General features: G+C 33.4%; 2 protein-coding genes across 3 annotated transcripts in view; one reads left to right on the top strand and one right to left on the bottom strand.

Annotated features, from left to right (window-relative positions):
- Window positions 1-23,414, bottom strand: part of LOC120429174 (BLOC-1-related complex subunit 5) — a 39,674-nt gene extending 16,260 nt beyond the window's left edge. Inside the window, exons 1-2 of the mRNA XM_039594386.2 lie at window positions 23,001-23,414; window positions 22,686-22,930 (exon numbers count right to left, since the gene is read on the bottom strand). Of these exons, the coding sequence (XP_039450320.1) occupies window positions 22,686-22,930; window positions 23,001-23,355 (600 nt within the window). The 5' untranslated portion in view covers window positions 23,356-23,414. The remainder of the gene's footprint in view (window positions 1-22,685; window positions 22,931-23,000) is intronic.
- On the top strand, window positions 11,545-17,128 carry LOC120429175 (uncharacterized). Of its 2 annotated transcripts, none has more exons than XM_039594387.2 (2): window positions 11,545-12,905; window positions 16,541-17,128. In XM_039594387.2, exon 1 carries the CDS (start codon window positions 11,973-11,975, stop codon window positions 12,876-12,878), a length of 906 nt encoding a protein of 301 aa, XP_039450321.1. In that variant the 5' UTR covers window positions 11,545-11,972; the 3' UTR covers window positions 12,879-12,905; window positions 16,541-17,128. The 2 variants fall into 2 exon arrangements, with proteins under 2 accessions (XP_039450321.1, XP_039450322.1); XM_039594388.2 differs by having other exon boundaries at window positions 11,547-12,881.
- Window positions 23,415-26,759: the final 3,345 nt, after the last annotated feature.

Below are 26,759 nucleotides of genomic sequence, written 5' to 3'. Positions count from 1 at the left end.
TCGGCTAACTGCTGAGCACATCAAAGGTTTACGAGGCAAAATAAGCTCGATTCTATCCAGGCTCGTAGCGAGGGTTACAGTGACTCGATGTTGAAATTTTAACAAATTTATAAGAAACAAAAAAGCAAAAAGCAAAAATTATATCTTTTTTGTAATTTTTGTAAAGCAAAAATTAAAAATAATAAAAAGATATCTTTTTTGTTATTTTTGTAACTTTTGTAATTTTTGTAATTTTTGTAGTTTTTGTAATTTTTGTAATTTTTGTAATTTTTGTAATTTTTGTAATTTTTGTAATTTTTGTAATTTTTGTAATTTTTGTTATTTTTGTAATTTTTGTAATTTTTGTAATTTTTGTAATTTTTGTAATTTTTGTAATTTTTGTAATTTTTGTAATTTTTGTAATTTTTGTAATTTTTGTAATTTTTGTAATTTTTGTAATTTTGTGTAATTTTTTGTAATTTTTGTAATTTTTGTAATTTTTGTAATTTTTGTAATTTTTGTGATTTTTGTGATTTTTGTAATTTTTGTAATTTTTGTAATTTTTGTAATTTTTGTAATTTTTGTAATTTTTGTAATTGAAATTTTTGTAATTTTTGTAATTTTTGTAATTTTTGTAATTTTTGTAATTTTTGTAATTTTTGTAATTTTTGTAATTTTTGTAATTTTTGTAATTTTTGTAATTTTTGTAATTTTTGTAATTTTTGTAATTTTTGTAATTTTTGTAATTTTTGTAATTTTTTGTAATTTTTGTAATTTTTGTAATTTTTGTAATTTTTTGTAATTTTTTGTAATTTTTTGTAATTTTTGTAATTTTTGTAATTTTTTGTAATTTTTGTAATTTTTGTAATTTTGGTAATTTTGGTAATTTTTGTAATTTTTGTAATTTTTGTAATTTTTGTAATTTTTGTAATTTTTGTAATTTTTGTAATTTTTGTAATTTTTGTAATTTTTGTAATTTTTGTAATTTTTGTAATTTTTGTAATTTTTGTAATTTTTGTAATTTTTGTAATTTTTGTAATTTTTGTAATTTTTGTAATTTTTGTAATTTTTGTAATTTTTGTAATTTTTGTAATTTTTGTAATTTTTGTAATTTTTGTAATTTTTGTAATTTTTGTAATTTTTGTAATTTTTGTAATTTTTGTAATTTTTGTAATTTTTGTAATTTTTGTAATTTTTGTAATTTTTGTAATTTTTGTAATTTTTGTAATTTTTGTAATTTTTGTAATTTTTGTAATTTTTGTAATTTTTGTAATTTTTGTAATTTTTGTAATTTTTGTAATTTTTGTAATTTTTGTAATTTTTGTAATTTTTGTAATTTTTGTAATTTTTGTAATTTTTGTAATTTTTGTAATTTTTGTAATTTTTGTAATTTTTGTAATTTTTGTAATTTTTGTAATTTTTGTAATTTTTGTAATTTTTGTAATTTTTGTAATTTTTGTAATTTTTGTAATTTTTGTAATTTTTGTAATTTTTGTAGTTTTTTTAATTTTTGTAATTTTTGTAATTTTTGTAATTTTTGTAATTTTTGTAATTTTTGTAATTTTTGTAATTTTTGTAATTTTTGTAATTTTTGTAATTTTTGTATTTTTTGTATTTTTTGTATTTTTTGTAATTTTTGTAATTTTTGTAATTTTTGTAATTTTTGTAATTTCTGTAATTTTTGTAATTTTTGTAATTTTTGTAATTTTTGTAATTTTTGTAATTTTTGTAATTTTTGTAATTTTTGTAATTTTTGTAATTTTTGTAATTTTTGTAATTTTTGTAATTTTTGTAATTTTTGTAATTTTTGTAATTTTTGTAATTTTTGTAATTTTTGTAATTTTTGTAATTTTTGTAATTTTTGTAATTTTTGTAATTTTTGTAATTTTTGTAATTTTTGTAATTTTTGTAATTTTTGTAATTTTTGTAATTTTTGTAATTTTTGTAATTTTTGTAATTTTTGTAATTTTTGTAATTTTTGTAATTTTTGTAATTTTTGTAATTTTTGTAATTTTTGTAATTTTTGTAATTTTTGTAGTTTTTGTAATTTTTGTAATTTTTGTAATTTTTGTAATTTTTGTAATTTTTGTAATTTTTGTAATTTTTGTAATTTTTGTAATTTTTGTAATTTTTGTATTTTTTGTATTTTTTGTATTTTTTGTAATTTTTGTAATTTTTGTAATTTTTGTAATTTTTGTAGTTTTTGTAATTTTTGTAATTTTTGTAATTTTTGTAATTTTTGTAATTTTTGTAATTTTTGTAATTTTTGTATTTTTTGTAATTTTTGTAATTTTTGTAATTTTTGTAATTTTTGTATTTTTTGTAATTTTTGTAATTTTTGTAATTTTTGTAATTTTTGTTATTTTTGTAATTTTTGTAATTTTTGTAATTTTTGTAATTTTTGTAATTTTTGTAATTTTTGTAATTTTTGTAATTTTTGTAATTTTTGTAATTTTTGTAATTTTTGTAATTTTTGTAATTTTTGTAATTTTTGTAATTTTTGTAATTTTTGTAATTTTTGTAATTTTTGTAATTTTTGTAATTTTTGTAATTTTTGTAATTTTTGTATTTTTTGTAATTTTTGTAATTTTTGTAATTTTTGTAATTTTTGTAGTTTTTGTAATTTTTGTAATTTTTGTATTTTTTGTATTTTTTGTATTTTTTGTAATTTTTGTAATTTTTGTAATTTTTGTAATTTCTGTAATTTTTGTAATTTTTGTAATTTTTGTAATTTTTGTAATTTTTGTAATTTTTGTAATTTTTGTAATTTTTGTAATTTTTGTAATTTTTGTAATTTTTGTAATTTTTGTAATTTTTGTAATTTTTGTAATTTTTGTAATTTTTGTAATTTTTGTAATTTTTGTAATTTTTGTAATTTTTGTAATTTTTGTAATTTTTGTAATTTTTGTAATTTTTGTAATTTTTGTAATTTTTGTAATTTTTGTAATTTTTGTAATTTTTGTAATTTTTGTAATTTTTGTAATTTTTGTAATTTTTGTAATTTTTGTAATTTTTGTAATTTTTTTAATTTTTGTAATTTTTGTAATTTTTGTAATTTTTGTAATTTTTGTAATTTTTGTAATTTTTGTAATTTTTGTAATTTTTGTAATTTTTGTAATTTTTGTAATTTTTGTATTTTTTGTATTTTTTGTATTTTTTGTAATTTTTGTAATTTTTGTAATTTTTGTAATTTTTGTAATTTTTGTAATTTTTGTAATTTTTGTAATTTTTGTAATTTTTGTAATTTTTGTAATTTTTGTAATTTTTGTAATTTTTGTATTTTTTGTAATTTTTGTAATTTTTGTAATTTTTGTAATTTTTGTATTTTTTGTAATTTTTGTAATTTTTGTAATTTTTGTAATTTTTGTAATTTTTGTTATTTTTGTAATTTTTGTAATTTTTGTAATTTTTGTAATTTTTGTAATTTTTGTAATTTTTGTAATTTTTGTAATTTTTGTAATTTTTGTAATTTTTGTAATTTTTGTAATTTTTGTAATTTTTGTAATTTTTGTAATTTTTGTAATTTTTGTAATTTTTGTAATTTTTGTAATTTTTGTAATTTTTGTAATTTTTGTAATTTTTGTAATTTTTGTAATTTTTGTAATTTTTGTTGAAAAACCTTGTCTAAAAGTCTAAAAGTCTAAAAGTCTAAAAGTCTAAAAGTCTAAAAGTCTAAAAGTCTAAGAGTCTAAAAGTCTAAAAGTCTAAAAGTCTAAAAGTCTAAAAGTCTAAAAGTCTAAAAGTCATCTTCTATATATATAAAAAAATTCAACAGTTTTGTTCGAACGCGAATCAATTCAACACGGAACGTCGGATCGAGGTGCTCTTTGTTGCGTTGGGTTCGTATAAGTCCAAGGAAGGTTCTTACGCCAAAAAGTTACAACTTTGGCCACTCTGGAACCGATTCCGGAGCATCGGCAAATTGTATTGGAAAAGTTACGTAAAATCAAATTTTGATCACAGGAGGCTGAATAAGCAAAAAAGCAAAAAACGTTAACAAACGAAAAAAGGCAGAACGAAGTTTGTCGGGTAAGGCTTGTAAAGTATAAATGTCTTAAACTTAAAAAGTCTAAAAGTCTTAAAGTCTAAATGTCTAAATGTCTAAAAGTCTAAAAGTTTCAAAGTATACAAAACTTAAAGTCTAAAAGTCATAGATTAATTTTCTCAATCTTGAGGGCTTTGATATATCTAAGACAAATAATTTCCTAAAAAATGATTCTCTTCATCACTGCCATCATTATCAAATTTTCTTTTATTCATGACGCAACGCGGTCGCGGCGTCTTCTTCTGGTTCTGCGCGCGCGATTCACAGTTGAATCACTCCTGTCCCATTGGCCACATTTCCAATGGTTATTTTATTAGATTTCTTTTATTGAGGCACCGCAAAACCGATTTTCTTCACCCAATCAGGCTAAGATTGGACGGAGAAAGGAAAATGGGAGAGAGAGAGGAAAAGTGCAATATTTGACGGCGAGCGACGCACCGTGATCGAAAGATGGCAGGGTTGTCAAAAGTTAAAAAAAATTTAAACAGTTTATTGTTTTACCATTTTGTTAAATATGTTTTCAAAATGTTAAATAATATAGTTACATAATATTTTTAAGGCAAGATTCAAAAAGTATCATCCTAGATTAAGTTTTACCACTCCTGTCAAGCACCAACACTAAAATTTAATTCAACGATGCGCTCGTTGATCGTCAGTTTGATTGAGCAGAGCGTGTGCAGTAGTGTCGAGAAGTAGGAACAAAAAAAGAAACGAAGTCAACCCAGCTGGACTGGGCTGCGGCAGAAGCACACAGACACAAAAACTCACAAGTCTCGCTCTGTTCGGTAGCTTCGGTAATAACATTTGCATGGTTAATACCTATATTTTCGATTTCGTTGATTCCTTTCATTCGCTGCCTGTTTCGAGCGATGTTGTTCTTTTCACTGCGAGGTAGGAAAGTGTGGAGATCAACCATTGGCAGTTGCTGGTGATGCCATCTGATAAGATTTGAGAAAAGTTTAATCATTGAAAATTGTACACGGATTTAGTACCTATGCTTTGAACAGTCAATAATCTATCATATTATCTAACACATTTATCACACAAAAAACTGTGGCAGAAAAATATCCACCTCGATCAATTTTTGACAGTTTGACTGCTTTATTTCTTACTACTAGTAAAATGGAAATTCATAGATGATAATAGATTACAGGTCAATGCGGATGGATCAAAAATTCGCCTCACAAGGACATAAAGAGAAATATGGTAAAAAGAGCTAAAGAAGAACACTGGAGTTTGTTTTGAAAAGGTTAAATAAATAAAATTTTAATTTTAGGGATTCAAAAAAAAAGTCAAACCCCAAAATACAAAGAAAAAAAAATATCAAAAAATCTCCAGAACAGAAATCAGGAATAAGAAAAAGTCAAAACAAATGGAGAGCAAATTGTGCTCAGTATCCCCTCAGACAGACTGATAGAAAAAGCACTGAATATCATAACTGCGAGAAAGTCAATGCGGATGAAGAGCAAATTGGACTCTCCCCTCACAAAGAAATCAATATAGAAAAATATTCAACTGATCTTGGAAATTATTGCAACTACCATCAAACCACCCACATTTTTATAAGTAATTATGGTGTTTGTCTACAAATCCTTTGTTTGGCATGTTCAGCATGATTCAAAACAATGTTGACTGACTGATTAAATTGTCCTTTTCGTCAAAATAAGTGTTTTGGCATTAGGATTTTCACAACAACACAGTTTTTCCATTTATACTATCCAATCATTTTTTACTGATTTCACTTCAGTGAGTCCAAATAACTTAATTTTAAGAAACTTTACTGAAATAACACCAGGAACTGCTTAATTTCGAGCAAAATTAAGGGGGTCCAATATAGGACACCGAAAATCCTAACTTTTCCAAAAGTTGACCCTTATAAATTTAACTTACAAAAATGAAGAAAATGTTGTGTTTGAGCAAAAGTTTTTCTTAACCGTACAATAAAAGCTTTTTTTGATCAATTTCATTGTATTTTTCAATCATGAGTATAAAAATAACTGTTTTTATTGTAAAAGTTGCCGTAAGTATCGAATCAAAACTATATTTTTTTTGTATTTAACTGAAACATGTTAGAAGTGATCATGTTTGAAGCGATATGTTAAGTCGATAAATATCCGATAAATCGTCCGAGAAAACAATGGCCTCGAGTCGAGAGAATAGTGGTACCATTCAAGGACACAGAGTACACAGCTCGAGATGGGAATTATTCTCTCGAGGTTCATTTGCAAAATAAGTTCAGCCGTCCAACAAAAAAACGAAAAGTGTCGACTAGGGGAATCGAACCAGAAAACTTTGGCAATCTAACCTAATGACTTAATGGTCTCGGCCACCACAGCTTGGTGACTAAGGAGTGATCAGATGTCAATGTATGGCACTTGTTGGCGATTCACTGTTTCAATTAACGAATGAACACATTTGATATGATAGTGTGAGTTGGTAGCTGTAGGGATTATGGGTTGCAGGATTGAATATGTAATAAATTATGAAATCTAGATTAAATTTTCAAAAGGTCCTATCTGCATAGGAAACCCATGAGGGATAGGTTGTTTTGAAAATTTAATCTAGAAATGAGTATTTATTATAAGATTGATATAATTCATAAATAAGAGTTAAGAGCGCAACAAAAAGTGCGCACCTTCATGAATATTGCCTTGTTAGCTGATTGTGGATTGAGTGCGAGAGCGCGCTAGCGAGCTGCGAGAGAGAACAACGAGCGAGAAAACAACGAGATGCGCGCGGCCAGCGAAAGAGAGAATGAAGATTGTCAAATCAGTTTTGTGGTTAATTTCTGTGGAATAAGACGTGTTGTTTGTTGATTGCAAAATATCTGTGTTTTTATTATAAAAGAAAGTCCCCGATCACGACAATGGCACAGTCCGGTAAGTCGAACCTTTTGATTCATGAAAGATCATTTGTTTTGCTTGAATTGTTGTGTTGTGAAATCCAACAGTTTTGTTTACCTGCCAGGATGCAGGTCCAAAGTTTCGCTTTGTTGTTTTGCCTGTGTGAAACAGGTAGATTTTTGCTTGAACTTGTTATTTGAAATTGATAAAAGGTGTAAGTGAATATTAATAGAAAGTTCAAAATTTTTAATATAAAAGTTGAAAAATGTTGATACTACCATGCATTTACAGAACAAAATCGTTAAATCGGTAATTTTTTTTAAAGAAAGCTTTTGTGGCAAAAATAAACAACATTTGATTTTATTTTTTTATAAAAAAAAATGTATTTTGTGCAGCAAAGCACATTTTGAGCATTAATTGAATTATTTATAATATTTTTGCAATTTGCTTCATTTATTGAGATTGCTTTTCAAGAAATCATCTTAAACTGAAATATGGACAATTTTTTATTTTATAAAAGTGTACCGGTACTGATGAAAACAAATTCTTCAAAAATATTACTGATTTTGCATTTTAGTAATTTTTGCCATGATTTATTAACAGTTTCAAAATTAGTTAAAATGCGGTAATTTTTGATACAATGTTAAGCGGTGTATGCACATCGGAAGGAACCGGTCAAGAAAAAATTCAAATGGGCAGCAGTAGAAGCGAAAGCAAGCCAGATAGGGTGAAGAAAAGCCCCAAGAAAACGCTCCCTCTCCTTTGTTCTGCTGTTCGTAAAGCTGTTTCTTGACCTCTTTTTTCCGATCTCCATACTAGCCTTTATTTAAAAAAATGTTGTTTGTTTTAGCTGTACAGCTTGGTTGGGAATAAATTACAGAAAAGTACAGATAAAAATATTTAAAATGAGGAAGGAATAAGCTTGTACTTGTAGATCCATTTTGGGTGTTTTTGGGTATTAATTACAAACATATACTTTTCGTCACGTCTGCATTTAATATTAAAATCAGTTTATGACGTGGCTCTGGGCTTGGGCTCATAATCCATAGATCGGTTTGAACTCCGTGGCGGGCGCACATAAATTCAAAGTGTAAATTTGAGTAAAAACAATATCTGTGCCTGTCATAGTTTTTGTTTCAGATTTTTTTTTAAAAATAAGTACATAAGTACATTATATATATTTTTAGAAATGTTTATTCTTTGTTTTTTTATGGTACACATAAATTTAAAACTTTAAAAACGCCAGAACTATGCTTCATTTGTTATTTAAGTCAGCAACATGTTAGATTTTTGAATTTAGAATACATTGTTTTATATTTCATATTCACATAATGATAATAAATAAAAATAATGTGATTCCATTTCATTCGAAATGTTTAAAAAAATAAAAAAATTGCTTTTGAATTTGAATTATTATTTTTTTAAATCGTGTTGTTTCAGCAATGTTTGTAAAATTTGCTTTTTAATTTTAAATTACATAAAATTTAAAGAAAATAAGGTAAACAATCACTAATCTCGTATTGTTTAAAAAATTGATAAACCTGCGTTTATTTGAGAAATATTTGTGGTTTTTGTTTTTCTCCTCGTTTTTTCTTTTTCTTATATTTTCAGGTGTTTTTAAATTTTCAACCTCATCAGCGCATTCCATTTTCTACAACTCCTGCGATCGGATGTCAGTCTCTTGGACAACATAGATGAAACATTTCGAAGACTGCGCTTTCGTATTTTGATCAGCATGAAAACAAAGTCGAGGAACCCGACGAAAATCTTTCAGGAAATTAAAAAAAAAATATTGTTTGATTTAGCATTCATGCAATTTTTCTGTTAGGAATTATGATTGATATTCGTCATCTTGAGAGTAGAAAAGAGGGAGAATGTAGGGATTATGGGTTGCAGGATTGAATATGTAATAAATTATTAAATGAGTATTTATTATAAGATTGATATAATTCATAAATAAGAGTTAAGAGCGCAACAAAAAGTGCGCACCTTCATGAATATTGCCTTGTCAGCTGATTGTGGATTGAGTGCGAGAGCGCGCTAGCGAGCTGCGAGAGAGAACAACGAGCGAGAAAACAACGAGATGCGCGCGGCCAGCGAAAGAGAGAATGAAGATTGTCAAATCAGTTTTGTGGTTAATTTCTGTGGAATAAGACGTGTTGTTTGTTGATTGCAAAATATCTGTGTTTTTATTATAAAAGAAAGTCCCCGATCACGACAGTAGCGAGCGAGATTTTTGCACTGAGCCTTCAATAAATTTTTAAGGAACAATTCTCTCGACTCTGAATTTTGGGTGTATCGTTTATTCATTTCTATTTTTCTTTGATTTTTTATGATCATTCTTGAAAAAAAAAAGAGTTTAAAAGTCGTTAACAAGTGGTTAACAAGGTGGAAAATGCACTTTAAAACATTTTTTTCATTCAAAAGTTAATACAATGGTTTGCAATTTCAACGTTTATATTTTTTGCAATTTAAACGTTAAACATAAAGAGTCCTGTGAGTCAAATATCAATCAAAGTGGAACGAAAACCGAGATATGACCGAAGTTGCTAGCAATTTAAATTGCAGCTAATACCCACAAATAACACTCCAAAAGGGTGTAGCTCCAAGTCATCACTGTTTACATGAATTTAGATGCAAGATTCGATTTCAGTGTCCAAAAATACTATAAGAAAGCATACCTTGACTTTTAAGACACATGCTTGCATCGTCGTGTAATAAGAAGGCCTTGTGCTTGTAATTTTGAGAAATTGTAAAAATTGGCACTTTTTCTCACTAGAACTCAAATATCTCGGATCAGGAGTGTCAAAATTGAATTTTCTAGGAAAGAAAAATGTTCGTGGTGAAATTTTCTATAAGCTGCATGTATTATTATTACTGGGAAAAACAGGCTACCCTTAAGGGTTTATTATTTGATTATTTTTTCTTGTCTAAGAAAACATTGTTCCTAACCAAGGGTCTTGATTTTCGGTTCAAAGATCAGAAATCACTCACTCATCAAGACATGAATGCCACAAAAGTGGTAAAATGTCTATAATAATAAAAAAAAACACTCACTCATCACCGAGCGATTCTTTGCCGACTGGAGCTCGCAACAATTCGCGAGCGAACACGACACTTGCTCAATCGCTTTTCCCAGCGACACAAATACTTCGTGAATTTCTTTGCCTACTCCGTCCGTCGACCCGACGAATACGTTCAGAGTGGAGAGAATCTAACAACATATCAGCTCGGCGCTCTTTTGGCCTGCACTACCACAGTTTGCCTAAATTTGTATTTGGCATGATGGAAATTGCTTTTAAATGTGTCTTTGATGTTGCGTTATCAAAAAAAAAAATCAAAACATTTTTTGATAATATAGATTTTAAGCAGTTTAATAACTGAGCAAAACAAAGCCAATCGCAAACTATTTCGACTCAGTGACTGAGCGACAAAACGCGATCGACTCTTTCTGAACCATTCGCTGTACTACCCGATTGGAGTGAGAGGGAGAGCGAAGAGAGTATTCTGTAGCGATGTGGAAGTGACAAATGGTAGGAAACGGTCAGAGCAGTTTTTCGTCGCTTCGATTTGTGGTCTCGAGTGAATGAGTCTTTTTGGAGTAATCAGGACCCTTGTTCCTAACATCATAATCTATCATTGCAGAAGTGAGCACCTATAGAATTCCTCGACATGACCACAAAATAGGACAGGCTGGTGGTCAATGCAGATGGATCCAAAATTCCCCTCACAAGGACATAAAAGAGACAAATTGTTGAAAGAGCAAAAGAAGAAAGCTGGAGTTTGTGCCGATATGGAGAATCGAACCCAAGACCGTTGACATATCGAACCGCACTTTTGCCGTATCGGCCGCCTTTGTTTAAAGAATAAGGGATAGTTATTTGCCGATATAAGCCACTCAACTGGTTTGTTCTTCCATTTGATTTTGGTAGAATAGCTCGGCTTTCTATTATGGGTGTAAGAAACTTTAATTCGACCTAATTCCTACTAGACATTTATGCAAGCATGGACAGAGTTCTGATTATTCAAAAACAACAAGTGTTCTAGACTCCAATAATAACTTTATCGATTCGCTCCTTATAAAAAACAATCAATAAGTGTTGTGAAAATGAGGTCATTTGTTAGTGCTTTGCGCGAGTTCCACTGAGGTCGCAGCAAGTGCCGCAAGGAGCGAAAAGTTCCAAGACATGCCCAAAGTGAGCAACCCAACGCGACCCAACAACACAAGTTAAATCGATATCATTTTCACAACAGTCAAATGTGGTGGTCCTGTTGTGATGGTTCAGTTCAGATGGTTGCAGTTGTGATATGATGTGTTTTGTGTAAAATTTAATTTTGCTACAAATTGAAAAGTACAATACCGTCATCTGGTGTGAATTGGAACACATGGGGCGAATTGGGACGGAGGTTTAAGCTTTGTTACATCACAATATTTGAATATTTTTGATTGATTTCCGAAAGAACAGACAGAACAACAAAATAGTGTATCCTTTTTCAAATTTCAAGCTTTCAAGTGATTTAAAAAAAAAACTGATGTCCCTGTTCAGACTGTAGTCCCGATTCCCCCTAAGTTGACGGTACGATTTATGTTAAAAAAAATCTCAAGATAGCTTAGATGACTCATAAATTTTCTTTATTTCATTGAAAGAGAATCTCCTGAAGGCAACAGATCCAAATCCCAACCATCCTTCAAGCTACATCCAAAAAACCAAACCATCTGGCCTCCCTGCCCACACGGCCATCTGCGCTCCACACACAAGATCGCTCAACCGTTCCACCAACCACAGGCCGATCGACCAACCATCCGAACAGGTTCTCCAAGCGCGAATTTCCACAACGCTTCATTCCGCGCCACAACGTCGAAAGGTTCAGATCGCGCAAAGCAGGTCGTCGCTGCAACAGGTCGTCGCGTTGCCCATTGAGTGCGGTGTGATTAATGTTCTTGGTTGACTGGGGACGGAACGGTGAGGGGGGTTGAGGTTCAGTGATCATTGTGTGGAAACTAGCGAAAAAAACGGTAAATCACAACTCGGCAAGTGGCGGATGATGAAAGTGTGATACAGTTTTCTGTTTTATTTTGTGCGGTGGTGAAAGTTTCTTCGGACATGGCTGGACAAAAGTTTTTCAGCGGGTTGACCGACGCCATGATCAACCGGGCGTCGGCGGAACGCCCGGATCGTCAAAAGTCCAACTTTTTCTGGCCGGACGAGTACCTGCAGGAACCGCAGGACGCGTTCCGGACTAGCAGTGGCAGCGGTGCCAGCAGTAGGAGACCGTCGACGACCTCCTCGTCCGCGACCGCTACGCCAAAGGAGTGCCCGAGTCCGCTCGGGGGCAGCACCGAAGTTCTGAAGCAACGACACCGCGGTAACGCCCGGTCAAACATCGAGTTCTACGACGACTGCGACTCGTCGTTTTCGGCGCTGGCACGGGAAAAACAGCGCACCAAGCTGGGCATCGAGAAGTTCCTCCGCGAGCAGGACGACGACGTCAGTGAAGTGGCCAAGGCCCGGCGCCAGAACACCCTAAAGTCAAACTTTCAGTTCTACGACGTCGAGGAAGCGCCGCGAACCCCAAGCCGACAGCAAAACACGAACGGACATCACCACCCGGTGGCGACCACCCCCGATTACCCGGAAGACCCCAGATTCAGTCCCGTAAACGGCGCCCCCCACCAATCGTTCCGCCGTCAGCAGTCCTCACCGGCAGCCTCCGAGTACCACTACTCGGCCCGCTACACCGGCAGTTACGACGACTACGAGGACTTTGATCGGTTCAGCTGCCGGTCCAACGACTACGGATTCAGTCCGCCCGGAACGCCGCACTCCGGTGGGGAGATTCCCGAGCACAAGCGCAACTCCCAGCGCCATCTGCGGTCGAGCTTTGCCTTTTCCAACGGGGCGACGATCGCCGAGGACGACTGCTCGAGCAACGGAAGCGGCCGGAAGCCGGTCAGCGTGCGGGAAGCGGCTGCGACGCAGCGCGTGGGCGTCGGACTGCCGGATTTCTAGAAGGTGGGGTGGAATTAGCTACTAGAAGTAAGCACGTTCTCTGTGAAATTATTAGTGGGAAAGATTTGAGTAGTTTTGAAAAATGAGATGCTCAAAATCTTCCAAATTAAATTTCAAGCAAATAGTCTATTCTGCTCACGTCAGTTGATGTTTACATTAGGAGCTGCTCGTTCCAACTGCTCGAATTGACTTTTTATTTATATTTCAATTACATTGTTTGGTAGATTCAAACTTTCTTGGAACCTAATTGAAACGGAACTGAGAGTAAAATGCTCTCAAATTTTACTTAAATGATAGAAATTTTGAGATTATCGAAATAGAGGAGAAAAGCAACTCTCGACAAAATTTCGAGGTTAGAAATTTTGACAGGTATGATTTTCATAAAGTATTATAGAGAAGTCCCGACAACGACACCTGTCAAAAAAGTTCATTTGGTTTATTTACCTTTGGGGTTAAGTTCCGAGCTTTTCTCCTTTATTGGCTTTTGCAAGCAGAACATAACCAATCTTTTTGGTACCCTCAGCAAACGTCAAATCAATGCAAACTGCTACCGGATCTCTCCCGGAAAAGATCAGGCAGCGATTTGTATTGATTTGACCTTTGCGGAAGGTATAAAAAAGTAGCTTAGTTTTGCTAGAATAAGACAATTTTTAGCTGAACCGTGAAATGTTGACAAATTCCATAAATAATCAAATGGTTTTTCTGCTGATTTGGGCAGACAATCCACTGGGCCAGCATTTGTTCGCTAGATCAGATTGTTTTTAAGCTGTAGTCTTTTGTTCCGCAGAACTTACTGGCGAAATTATCTTTTTTGTTGGCGATTTAAAAACATAAACAATTAAAATGAACAGTGCTGGAAGCTGTGGCAAGCAAAAACATGAAAAAAGTAGAATCGGATTTTCTCCACGTCTAAAAAATATTTCTCAAGCGGCAAAATCATTTCAAAACGTAATTCTGTATGATAGGAAAAGTTATTCTGCAAAGTTTTTTCCTAGATTTTGGATAATATGCACGGTGGAATTGTTGTTTTTTTTCTGATAACTTACAAGATTTATTTTTAACATAACTTTTAATGTTAGGAATTTAAAATTTAGAGATCTCCTTTTTGAATTTGTTTTTCTGTAAAAAACTTTTAAAAAATTGGATTTTATCTTCAAAATGCAACAGTATTCTGTTTTTTTTTTTAATATTTTAAATTCATTTGAATGCAGTGACAATAATGACAAAATTGATATTAGTTTTTCCAAGTAAGTTTGTAGCCAAAAATGTCTGATTTCGATAGATTTAAGGAGGTATTAGACTATGATAAACAAACTCAAACCTTTTGACAGTTTGTTAGCCTGCATACATTTCAAGTTGTTTGCGAGTTAAGCAAACTGTCAAACAAGAAAAGGTGAGATTTTTTTTAAATTATGTTTGTAATAGTCTAACCTTCTTTAATTGTCTATGCAACTCACAATTTTGTTCTTATATGTCATTTAAACTAAAACTGAAATTTGCAATAGAAGTTTCGCAGCAAAGTTAAAGACACATGTCGCCACCTATCAGCAAATAGCGTAAACCTATGATGTTTTGAAAAAATGTTTCCAACATTTTGGTATACAACTTTCCATTTTTTATTTAGTTTTTCTATGAGAAAACTGTACTATTTGGCAAAAAAGTCTGTCAAAAGTCAATAAAAATTGTTGAATATACGTAAACACAGCTGTTATCAACTATATAACTGTCTATTTCATTGATATACACGGGGAAACGATTTTTTTCGTGTTCCAAAGCATGTTCACCAATTTTAGAGAGCCCAAAATTTTATGTTCAATATTTCAAAGCAAATTTTTTTCTCGTCTTTTGCAACCAGTTTCATTAAGATTGATGCAGGAAATCATGAGAAATAATCGGAAAAATTGCTTGTTTGATTTATTTCTTGATAAATTTAATGTCTGGATATTTTTTTAAAAAAATATAGGAAATAATTTTTATCTTAGAAAATCATTGTTCAATGTCGAAATTTTGAAGCCTTATAAAATAAAAAATTAGATATGGTCACTATTTTCATAAATTACTATCATAAATATTCTTATTTTAACTAAAGCTAAAATTAGAAATAACTTTTATCTCAGTAAATTGCTGTCCGATTTTGAAAATCTACAGTTTAGAAATGTTAGAAAATCAGATTATTTCGGAAAAGGTTGTAAATGGCCACTGTTTTTTAAGATCATATGAAGTGAATTGATTTTTTCTTTTAAAATGATTTTTGAAATCAGTGATAGGTCGGAACTTTTGGTACGGTATGTCCACGCATCCTTCCTCTCCTGTAGATTCTGTGAAATGTGATCTGTTCGCAGAGTCCTCTCTGAGGTAAACACAACGCAGTAGGGCTGGCAATTATTAATATAGACAAGAATTGATTACCCTATTACTTTGGCATAGCACAATTTTCGCAAATATGTTTTTTTTTAATAAAAAGGTTTTAACCCCTTTACGTAATTTAAAAATTATTTGACTTTTTTACCTGAAGCAGTCAGATATTTTTGTAAGTTTTTTTTAATCGATTCAACTAATTCACAATAAAATGATCCAAATTCCATAAGACGGAAAAGGCGAAATTCAATTCGCGTTAAGAAAAATTGTAATTTAAGCGAACTTTAATATTTTGTACAATTCTCCATCAATTTTTGTGAAGGCTGTTCGAATTTCTGTCTGTGCCAAAGTTTTAGGTATTGTTGAGAACTGCCAAAAATATGATCCATTGAATAAAGATAACTGTTAATCACTATTTTCCGTCAGTTGATTTTAAATTAAATGAATTTCCATTTAACGAATTTTTAATTTTTTTTAATTCTCTAGTTTAAAAAATAACCCTTTACAGCCCAACGGTCAAAAAAATCGCCAAAAACCTTCTTTCAACCATTTTTTAGAAGAAATTTTAGAGTTGGAAGTTTGACTAGTTTTATGTGACTTGCCAACGTTTTTAAAAGTGTCATTTTATTAGAAGGCATCTTTGACTAGGTTTTCTACTATCATTTCCTTTATTTAAAAAAATAATGATCATGCAGTAATTTTTGTAGTGTCCCAGACTACGCCTCTACGATTTTTTTAAATTTAAGTGATAATAGTGCCATTCTATTATAATACAAGCAATCGAAAAAGTGTCTGTAAAAGCATGGAAAAATTAAAAAAGCAAAGTTTAATGAAGGAGGGTGTAGAATAGTCCAATTACTTCCAAAAACAAACATAAACTAAAAAAGATAAATGCAAATTGAAACACTAATAATAAAACAAGAAAAACATAAAACAAGAGAAGTAAAGTTTTTCGTAGCACAAAAGTTGCACAAAATAATTTCCTAAACACGGGAAAAATAAAAAAAAATCTAAAAAAATCTTGGCAGTAGATGGTTAAATCTTGACTTTTTTTTGATAAGGTCCTATAAACAAATGTAAACATTGAGTGTATCCCTTTCACACCTTATGTCAAAGTCCATCGGAGTAAGCGGGATACACTCAATGTTTACATTTGTTTATAGGACCTTATCAAAAAAAAAGTCAAGAAATCAAGTGTGCAGAAAATTTAAAAAATCTATGTTCATTTCTAAAACTATGTACTTTTACATTGTCAATTCCACAGAAAAATAAAACACCAACACATTTTTTATTTCTTTCCACAGAGATCCACTGAGATGTAAATTAACGAGAACGCGAGAACGAGGTACACACACAAAACAACACACGGAGGGAGACTAACATTCTTGGTGCGATGAGAGAGAGAGCGAGAGCTATTACAAAACCCCAGACTTGGAGCTTAGATCTGCATAAAAATACGTCGCCAACGTGGATTACTCACATGGGGGCGACCAGAAACAGTGGGTGGAGTTGTGAAGGCTGTATATTCAAACTCCAAACAACCACAACAGAACCCGGCAGCGCAGACGGAAATATCTTCAAAAGTGGACAATCTCAAGCGAGTTTGGCTAAATTTGGGAAATTTGATTGCTCGAGTTTGGCGCGGTTGTTTACGAGGAACAAACAGACGGATATTTTTGTTGTTGTTGAGATTTTGTGTTTATTTGGAGCGAAGACGATTTGCCTGGTGCGACCAAAATTGGTATTGACTTTAGTGCTTAAGAACTTGAGAAAGGTGACGAACAATATTAACCCTAGTCGCGAGAAGTCACCGAAGAAGAAAACTACTAAAAAAGGCATAGAAATACCTGTAAAACTTTGAAATAAAGCTACTTTTTTCTAGAAAAAAGAAACCTCACAGAGTGTCATTGAGTTAATTAATTCGAAATGCAAATAATGAACGTTCTTTCTCGAAATCACAGTGTTGTCGATCTGATGAAGGCATTTGTAAATGGAGCGTGAGCGTGAGTGAGATTGAAGTGTGATGGCGGAGGTTGATACTATCGACGGCCGCGCAACGCATTGAACTGAATTAGATTGAGATATGTGAGTTGTGGTTGGTGGCGAGGGGAGTTATGCAGCTTTGGGGCTGCAATCTATCATGAGATCAACAGGTCTGTGTTTTGAAGTCTGTGTTTTGAAGAATGTGTGTGTGTGTGTGTGTGTGTGTGTGTGTGTGTGTATGTGTGTGTATGTGTGTGTGTGTGAGATGTGGGCTAACAAGATGCGATTGTGATTGGCTTTGCTTGAACAATATTTCGTGAATTGTCTCAAATTTTATTTTTTTGGGGTCGCTGAACTCAGTACGAATAAGTACGAAAAAAAATGTATTCATTGACAATCCCAGTATCCTTAATTCAATAGATACCATCGGCTTGAAATAAAATTGATGTGAAAGAATTTGATATTTTTAACTTTGCGGTAAATCAAGCCTTCTCAAATTTATTTCAAGTTTTTATCTCCACTTTCTCGAAAAATCTGAGGACAAACAAATAAAAATTGCTAAAAATCTTAATGAATATTGATAAAACTTGTATACTGCCCATGTTCGCATAAATGTCCCATATGCAAAAACAGCAAGCTGAGAAAAACGCATTTGAAGTTTGTCCCACACATAAGGCTACGTATTAAGTTTTCGTGAAAAAACTGGATTTCCTCCTGATTTCTAGAACAAAGTACAGGATGTTATAGGCTTTTCTGAAAGAGCACACGATTTTGAACCAAACTGCATCAATAACTCAAAAACGATGAAAATGCATATGGGACATTTATGCGATCATGGGCAGTATAGTCGGTTATAAACGATCTAGAATAATACATTAAATATCGTTTATTGTTGAGGGGTCTTCATACAAAAAATATTTGTTTTGTATGGAAATTGTTCACGAGGGGGCTGAGATTCACGCGGTTCATGGATGGTCCCTTATGTTTAAATGGACAAAAAGACAGCCTTTACAATTTTTATTGCGGTGTTGCCGATTTTTGGAAATTTATGATTTCTGAAAAAAAATTGATTTGAACCGATTTTGTTTTTAGAGATAAATCCTCTTCAAGTTTGATTTTTGATTTTTTTTGTCTGGTTTTTCCTTAACAGTGTAAAAAAACAAAATTTTCCGCGCCCCATAACAACTTAGGGATCGGCTGTCGAAGCCGCTAACCACCTCGCCACGATGCCCTCCATCACTTGCGTGCCCAGCTCTTTGAGGAAGGTGGGGCAATAATATGGACGTTTTGAAAATTACGTCATATATGGACACCCCCTGACCAATTTTAGAACAAATTTCTTAGGGAGGGTGGGGCAGTTGCCCCATGTTGCCCCACCCTCCATTAACACATTAACATCACTAATTTTTCAGTTTTCCTACGGAAAATTTCGCATGAAAATTACAATCTTAAGTTTCTTTTGACTCGCAAATTAGGCCGATGCAAATATTTTTCAAAGTTTATCCCCCCCCTCCCCCCCCCCCCCTTTTTCTTTTAAGTTGGACTGAGAAATTATGGCAAAACCATATTATTAAAAACTTCAAAATTTTAATGGAAAAAGACGTGCAATTAGGGTTGCCAGATAAGTCTGTGAATGCGGATTTTATAAAGTGCTCAAAAAAAGAAAGATAAGTCATGCTCGATTCTACAATTTTGTCGGATTTTAAGTTTTGACAATCAAAATTTATGCTTTCCATCCCTATCCCATCCGGCACTGGTGCTAACTAGAATTATATTTTTTCGAAAACTTTTTGAAAAATTTACGATAGTCATGAAAAATTCAAGTAAACAACTAACTTTTTTGTATAAACACTTTTGTTTTATGTTATAGTTTTAATCTTAGTCGATGTACTCACTTTGTTTGAAATATTAAAATGGTTTTGTTAAAAATAAAGGTCAGATTTTCGCAATTCGCAATTTTCAGTGTAAGAACGGGCCTTGACCGATCTTATGCACCAGGTTCCCGACGAACACGCACTGCCCTTACACCTACATCTTACCCTTGCTCTGAGTCAGTACGAGCAACACGCTAGAACACGCTTTGAGTGTTCGTGCCAGGCATGCACACCTTCTTTACCGGTTACGCATTTTAACTCGGCCGGGGGTGGTACATTACGTAGGGTTTGATGTAAGTATAAGCGCCTAACCATTTATAGTGTGCCTATCAACTTTCATTAAAGCAAAAACTGTTATATTTTTAGTTTGAATTCAAAAACTAATTGTTATTTACTGTGTATTGTTTCTCCTGAAATCTTCCCTATTGTTGAGTCTTGTTTATCTATTGCGGGTAAAAGCAGTTTTTACTAGTCACCACTAGACTGCCCATGTTCGCATAAATGTCCCATTTGCATTTTTGTCTATTTTGACTTAGATATTGGAATGGCTTCGTTTTTTGTGTTCCTTTAAGCTAAACTAATAATATTTACCACTTTGTTCCAGAAATTCAGTAATCAACGACAAATTTGTTTGTCCCATCTGAAAAATTTTCAAATATGAGTCCCATCGTGATAATGTTCACAAACTAGTCCCTCTACAAAATATTATGTCCTGAACATACCTTTCGGATACTCCAATCTTTTAAATATAGTCAGCAATTATACAGACCGGCCATCTTGAAGGGTTTTCATCAATTTCACGGTCACACAAATCTCCCAAATGGCTGATTGAATCATTCTAAAAGAATGCAAATTTTCTCCATTTTCTGCTGAAAAATTTGTTTACTACTGGGGTTACCTAGGCAGCATGCTGCGATCGGGCTGGTTTGCGAACATATTGATGCACTATGTAGAAAATGTTCACATACCAGGTCCCATCCTGCGTACTTTTTTGAATTGAAAGAGAAAAATCAAGACTAATTTCAATACAAACTTATCAAAAGCATAAACAAGAGCATATATGAGAACAATTTTGAATGATTTTTGAGTATATTGGTTGTATATTTAAAATTAATGAGAAAACGTTTTTCAAACTTCCAACCTCGTTTTCTCAACTTGTTGAAAATGCATATGGGACATTTATGCGATCATGGGCAGTAGATGACACCGCTGTTTTTACAAAGGAGCTTCACAGCGGTGCATTTTGCCCCGACCACGCTTTTTGCAGAAAATTTAATTAAAAATGCATTTTTTGATGTTTTTGGACTCATCTATCTACAGAATAATGAAGATTATGGCCAAAACTATATACCTCAACACTTACAATATCAATAAATGCTTTTTGTACTGTCCAAAAATCATAATGAAGGTTCAATGAAAATTTGATGAAAACACAACATTTTAAAGTTTTGCAAATAACTTGAGCTGTTTCTATACTGCGATGCTCAGTTTTTTCCAGCAAGTTTTAGCAATGTTATGCTTCCAATTTCTATGATTTTTTCTCCGGAAAATTCTTCCAAATACCGAGAAAAGCAGGGGGTGCATTTTGCCCCGGGGGTGCATATTACCCCCTCTCCCCCTACTTCTTTTGTCGCGGTGTTTTGTTACAATATTTTGGTCCTAAGCATTTTAGAAAAGTTTTTCAAAAGTACAATAGTAATATTTGTGTCAATCCTTTAATCATTCCATAAATTGAGCAAGGGCTCGAACCTCACTTGCTTAAGAAAAAGGTGAAGTTTCAAAACAATGGACAGTGAAGGAAATATACTATGTAAAGAATCAATAGTAAAAGAAAGATAGTAGAAATTAGAAATTATTCAAATAGATAAATAAAGAAAAGGCACATGATAAACAAAATTGACATCGCTGCAAAATTAAGGGAAAGCAGACAGTTTGTTACAGCAGCATCAATTGGTAAAATAGAGTGGAAAAGCGTTGAGAAATAAGAGAATCAAATAAGTAAAATCGAAATCAAATGGAGGATAGTAAACAGAAACCGTTTTAGAAAATCAGTGAAACAAAATAAACAGAAGATAGCTGTTAGCTGAAATGGAAAGAAGAGAAACCCCGTTCTGCGATGCTCAGGTACATCCACAGCAGTTGACTCAACATACTGCGAATCAAAACAATACCGTCTACAATCACAAATTACTTCCCTTTCCCACATTGACGCGCCCCTTTCTTCTAGCCGTCTCTACTCTGACCCTCGCTGGTCAAAGGTTTACGAGTCGTTTCCACAGGCCACCAGCTAGGTTACACCTTGTCATCATGATGACTAAACCAAGCCAACGTGGAGGTAAGAAAAAAGGACACTTGCAAGGAACCAGAGCCATGCTGTTTTGTCCAAACAGCACTACGGATGTAGTTGGGCTCCTTCCGGGATGTTCCTCGCCTGGGTGTCAACCGACGAGTTTCATCAGTATCATGCACCCTTGGCCTGCATAAAGGTCAGATTTTCAAATAAATATTAATTGTTTTTATTAGATCAATCCGGTTAAATTCCAATTAAACCAACACAAAAATAAAAATCAAAAAGGAAAAAGAAGAAGAAACATCTGTCAAATCAATCAGTCCGACTTCGTTTCGTTTTCGTTTCAATTCCGAAAGCCGATTTGCGACAAATTTCTAACGGAATTGGTAGTTGCGGAATTCAAAATGGTCTTGGTGAGATTCCATAATTCAAATTGACCGTTAAATTGATGATTGATGTATTTGGAAAGTGGTTTGAGTCCCTTCGTCTGTGCTACAATAGTGATCAAGGACCATACTAGAACAAAGTTTTATGAAAATTTAAGAGGTAAAAAGACCAGATCAGTAGCGGCCTCCAAATAAACAAAAGTTGTTTATCAATTTGTTCAGATTTTCAAGTGCAATACAAGTTCTTACCTTAAAGCGCAAACTTTTGTCAAATTTTTGCACGTAATAGAAAACTTGCATTTTGATCAAAATTATTTTATTGTCTTCCAACATTCTGTTCACAGAGCTTTGTTATAGAAAAAAAGCTAAATAAAAGGAAATTAATCACAATCTAATTTGGCTCCATTACAATTGTAAACAACACTCGTTCAAATCTCCCCGTTTCACACCATTTAAGGAATCGTTCTATCGCCCCGTACCGGTTTCAAGTGCCTCAGTGTGCTCAGCTAATCTTCACCCATCTGTTTTGGAGACCTCCCCACCCAGCTCAGAAATCGAGACGCACCCATCTAATTTGCAGTTATTATTACACAATACCATACCCAGTCGGCCGGTCGTCCCAATACAAGTGCCCCTTTTCCCAATTTGGTGCGGTTGCTAATTCCAACTCTCAACAAAACAACCATCGTTCTTGCCCTGTTTCGATTCTTTGAGCCGCTTACTAATAACGCTTGTTTATAGCAAACGATTAATTAGCGCCGAAAGAAGAGAGTAACTCAAATTGAACGCATGAGGTAAGAACCCAATAAAGAGGTGATAAATTATTCATTGCTGTGTGAGGAGTTCCAGAACAACAACCAAACACAAGAACTCCACTTTCAAACCCCGTTAAGGTCTCTCTCCGAAATCCACCTACCTGCAGCCGGACGATATCGTCATCCTTCTCGATGCCGGTCTCTTTGACTGCGGCGGACTTTACCACCACGATGTTGTGGCCCGTCGACGATTGCGGTACGGTCGCGGAAGGTCGCGATCGGCCAATTCCGGAGACGCCTCCCCGGATGCCCGCTGACGACCCGTCGTGGCTGCGTCCCACGATGACACTGCTGGGGCGGATCTTGCCCCCTTTGGCTTGCTGCTTGTTACGTAATTTGGGCGAGTCTGGGGAACGGGAACGAGAGAGTGAGAAGGATGTGGGTGCTGTAGAATGATCTCGTTGAAAAGCACTCACCTCCGATCGGTTTGTCGGTGTACGATATGTACGGCAGGTCCGAGTCCGAGCAGACGCTCATCGGGGGCGAAACGGGCCGTGAATCACAGATGTACGCGGACGAGGGTGTCCCCGTGGAGAAGGACGGTCCCGCCGCCGTTCCCCCAGGGCCGTCGTCCAGACTGAGGGAGGATATTTCGGTGGCGGCGATCGTATTGCCGCGGTGCAGCTTTGCTCCGGCTGCCGACGAACGGGTTGGCGTCGGAGTGGCGTTCGTGGACTGGGTCCGCAAACTTCCCGAGCGAAGCGTTCCGGGGGCGCTACTGCCCCGGACGGCACCCTCGCCTTGCTGCAGCTGGGACTGCTCGGAACCCATGGTCGATTATGGGTTGGTTATTCTAGCAGATGTATTGTTGACCCGTTGTTAGAATTTGTCTGAAAAGCAAAATATTTTTTCACAAAAAATTAAGTAACCGCCTCATAAAGGGTTCAATAACTGAAAAATGAAACCATCTCAGTTAGTAATTATGATCAGCATACAAAGCGAATTTCGTTCCACCGTTTCATAAACCAGGTAGGTGATCAACATTGTTTGCATTTCACCGCGGTAGAAACAATCAAAATCGTGGCGATGGCTTTGAACTTCAAAACCCCCCTCTGCAATCAACATAGCTAAATACTGTGCCAAATTCCATCAAACCATCCTCCGTTTTGAAGAGCCTCAACGTGGAAAGCTAATTGAAACGTCTCGATTCCGTTTAAACTATCATTATTCAAATCACCCAAGTAGGCTTTGTGGAAATTTTAACCAAGCTAATCTCTTCCCACTTTTTTATGGAAGAAGCCACCCCACATTGAACATCGTCAGCTTAGCTGCAGTTGTGGTCGACGTGATGTCTTGCCACATTTGACAAATCAAATTTTTTATAAGCTCAAATTCAACGGTACAAATAGCTTACTTAAAAACATTAAGAATTCAGCCATTAATTTTGCAAATTGGCAATATAAGAACAATCTTCATCGAAACACTTTCATAAAGCCTTGAGGAAGCATTCAATAAAGCTGGAGTCTCTCGTCTTTCTTACGCGAGATATCGGTGATATGGAAGCTCAATGAAAGAATTTCAGAATTTTTGTCACGTAGTAAACGTTCGCAAAACAAAAATGAAAGCTCTCAAAATCAAACTCTAACCATCAAAAATCAATCATTCGTAAACATTTACCAACTTTAGAAAACCTTTGTAAAATTTTCTCGGGAACACGATGGTGTAGTTTGAGTTCAGTTCATCTTCAGTTAAAATCTGCCCTCAATCTGGAAATTAACTTGATTTTTTTAATTTAAATATTGGCTGAGTCAATAAATTTTACCTTAAATTTTCTTCAAAGTATAAAATGGATCAACCTTCTACGATTTGTGGATTCGTAGACACTGCAATGATTTCAAAATTTTCTAAGTGGGTATATTCAAAAAAAAAACAAAAAAAACCTTGTCAAAATCGGTCAAAAATTTTCCATAGTTTCAGAAAAAATGATAAAATACTGTGATACCCATTTGCTTTGAGACATCATTTTAGTGCAAAATTTATTACCTTGTAATAATTTTTCCAAAGTTTCACAGGAATTTGATAAAACACTGTAATACCAAAATAATACCAAAACGTGGTATCCTAACTTAGAAAATTTTCCACAATTTCAAGTCATTTCTTTAGGAGGCATTGACATTTTTTTTTTTTGAATCAAGTTTGAAATTTTCGGTTTTTAATGAAAGTATTCACTTTCAGACATCATTTTAGCGCAAAATTAATTGCCTTTGCAAAACTGGTCAAACATTTTCCCATAGTTTCAGAGGAATTTGATAAAATACTGTATTACCAAAAGAATACCAAAATGTGGTGTCCGATCATTGAAAAATTCTGCAACTTTGCATTAACAATACCTTAAATTGGTATGATACCAAATTTTCCTCTTGCATAATCCTTAAGCCAAAAATTAAAAAAATCAGGAATACCAAAATTTGGTATTGATACCAGAGAAAGGTATTATAACGCATTTCCCTTGTTATTTACCCATGCTCGGGGAATAGTTATAAAAACGTGATATTTTAAATAAACACAAAAGAAAAGGTTTTTTTTGTTGTTTTTTTGTCGCAATTGAAATTAAATGTAACTTTTACAATTTTTCATTTTTTTCAGCCGAGCAATCCTTTAGATCGTTTAGATTTAGATGTCAAGCTCGGATTAATAAAAAACATGATTTTTTTAATGTTTTCTAATAAAAAGCACACAAGTGCACCCAAACCAATGATTTCTTCAAAACGATGTAAGCAAAAACGGATAACATTGAGCGTCGTCTTCTTACACCCATTTGCAGAGCCTCTTTTTAGATTTTATTATTTCCTTTTTTTGTTTAAATATATAGAGAAGCTTAAATTTCAAATTAATTGACTGCTAAGTTAAATTTAATCAATTTTTAAATCTATAAAAAAAATGTCAAAATCGACGCCAGTTCCAGATTGCAAACAAATCCTTATTTTTTGCGGAAATAATGTATTGGCTACATTTCAGTCGTTTAAACAAAATAATCTGAAAGTTTCATAGTAGATTTGTTAGGATTATTTGACGTGGAAACCGTCTCTGGTAAATAACACACAAAGTATTTTCCGTGTAAATAAACACCTTTCGACAAAAAAGAAAATAATTTAATTTAAAAAATAATTTCGTGGACTACTGCTATGCTTCAATTATTTTCTCTCAATTTCTGAAGCAACATTCAAAAAGGGCGCATACGCAGTTTGACAAAAAGAAATATTTTGCAAATTCTAAGACAACAGGTACCTATTTCACTTAACTCGAAGTGTAAATCACCCAGTCACGACGTTCCAGCAGGATTCTAGCAGGGTTCTTACAGAGCTGGATATTCTTACAGCATTCTAGCAGGATTGTTCCACCGTTCTAGCAGGATTCTGACAGAACCAGCTCTGCTAGAATATTTCGTGACTGGGCAATAGCTGGCATCCCCAGCTACCTTACTGCACTGTTAGGGTTTTGGTTATCTGTTGTCTTAGAATTTGCCAAATAGTTCCGGCTGTAAAATGCTTATGCGCCCTTTTAAATTTTAACAAAATAGCCTAAGATTTTTAAAATAAGTGTCCACCTGGTTTGTAGATGGTCTCATAATCCTGGTTAAAAAATAAAACTTTACCAAAATTAGTATTTTTTACTGACTTTCAGTTGTTTGAATGGTTTACCAAAATTCGGTAGGAATTGACAGGAAATTTACCCAGCACGGTGGGTAAGAAGGGGATTATTATGCACCCGCATGCACCTCGAAAATTACTCCTGGAGGATGTTGGGGGGACTATTCTGAGTCAGAATAATCGATTCCAAAAATATTCTGTCGGTGAAAACTGATTTTATCTCGAGTTGAAGTTAATAAAACTACAGTCGACTCTCTGGTTGTCAATATCCAAGGGACCGTCGAGGAAGAGAATCATCAGTTTACAGAACGATGCAAAATGAAGACTCGATTGAACATATTTTTTTCCTGATTCTCAGCTATGGGTGAGAACGATGGCAACGTCACTAAACAAAAACAAACAAATGCCAAACACCCTTCAAAGCTTGGTTTCTCAAAGAAAAATGTGTATGCAAGCCATGAGAAAGTGAAATTATTGACAACCAGAAGAGATTTTTAGAGCAAAATGAATTCAAGGGACCGTCGAGGAAGAGATTCTTCAAGCAAGAGAAAATATCGAGGAATGAAGAGAATCATAGTATGCAGT

Source organism: Culex pipiens, chromosome 1 (genome assembly GCF_016801865.2).
Source record: "Culex pipiens pallens isolate TS chromosome 1, TS_CPP_V2, whole genome shotgun sequence".
In the NCBI taxonomy this organism is placed as follows: domain Eukaryota; kingdom Metazoa; phylum Arthropoda; class Insecta; order Diptera; family Culicidae; genus Culex; species Culex pipiens.
The sequence above is the reverse complement of the archived record's forward strand: the minus strand, read 5'-3'. Positions and strand labels throughout refer to the sequence as shown.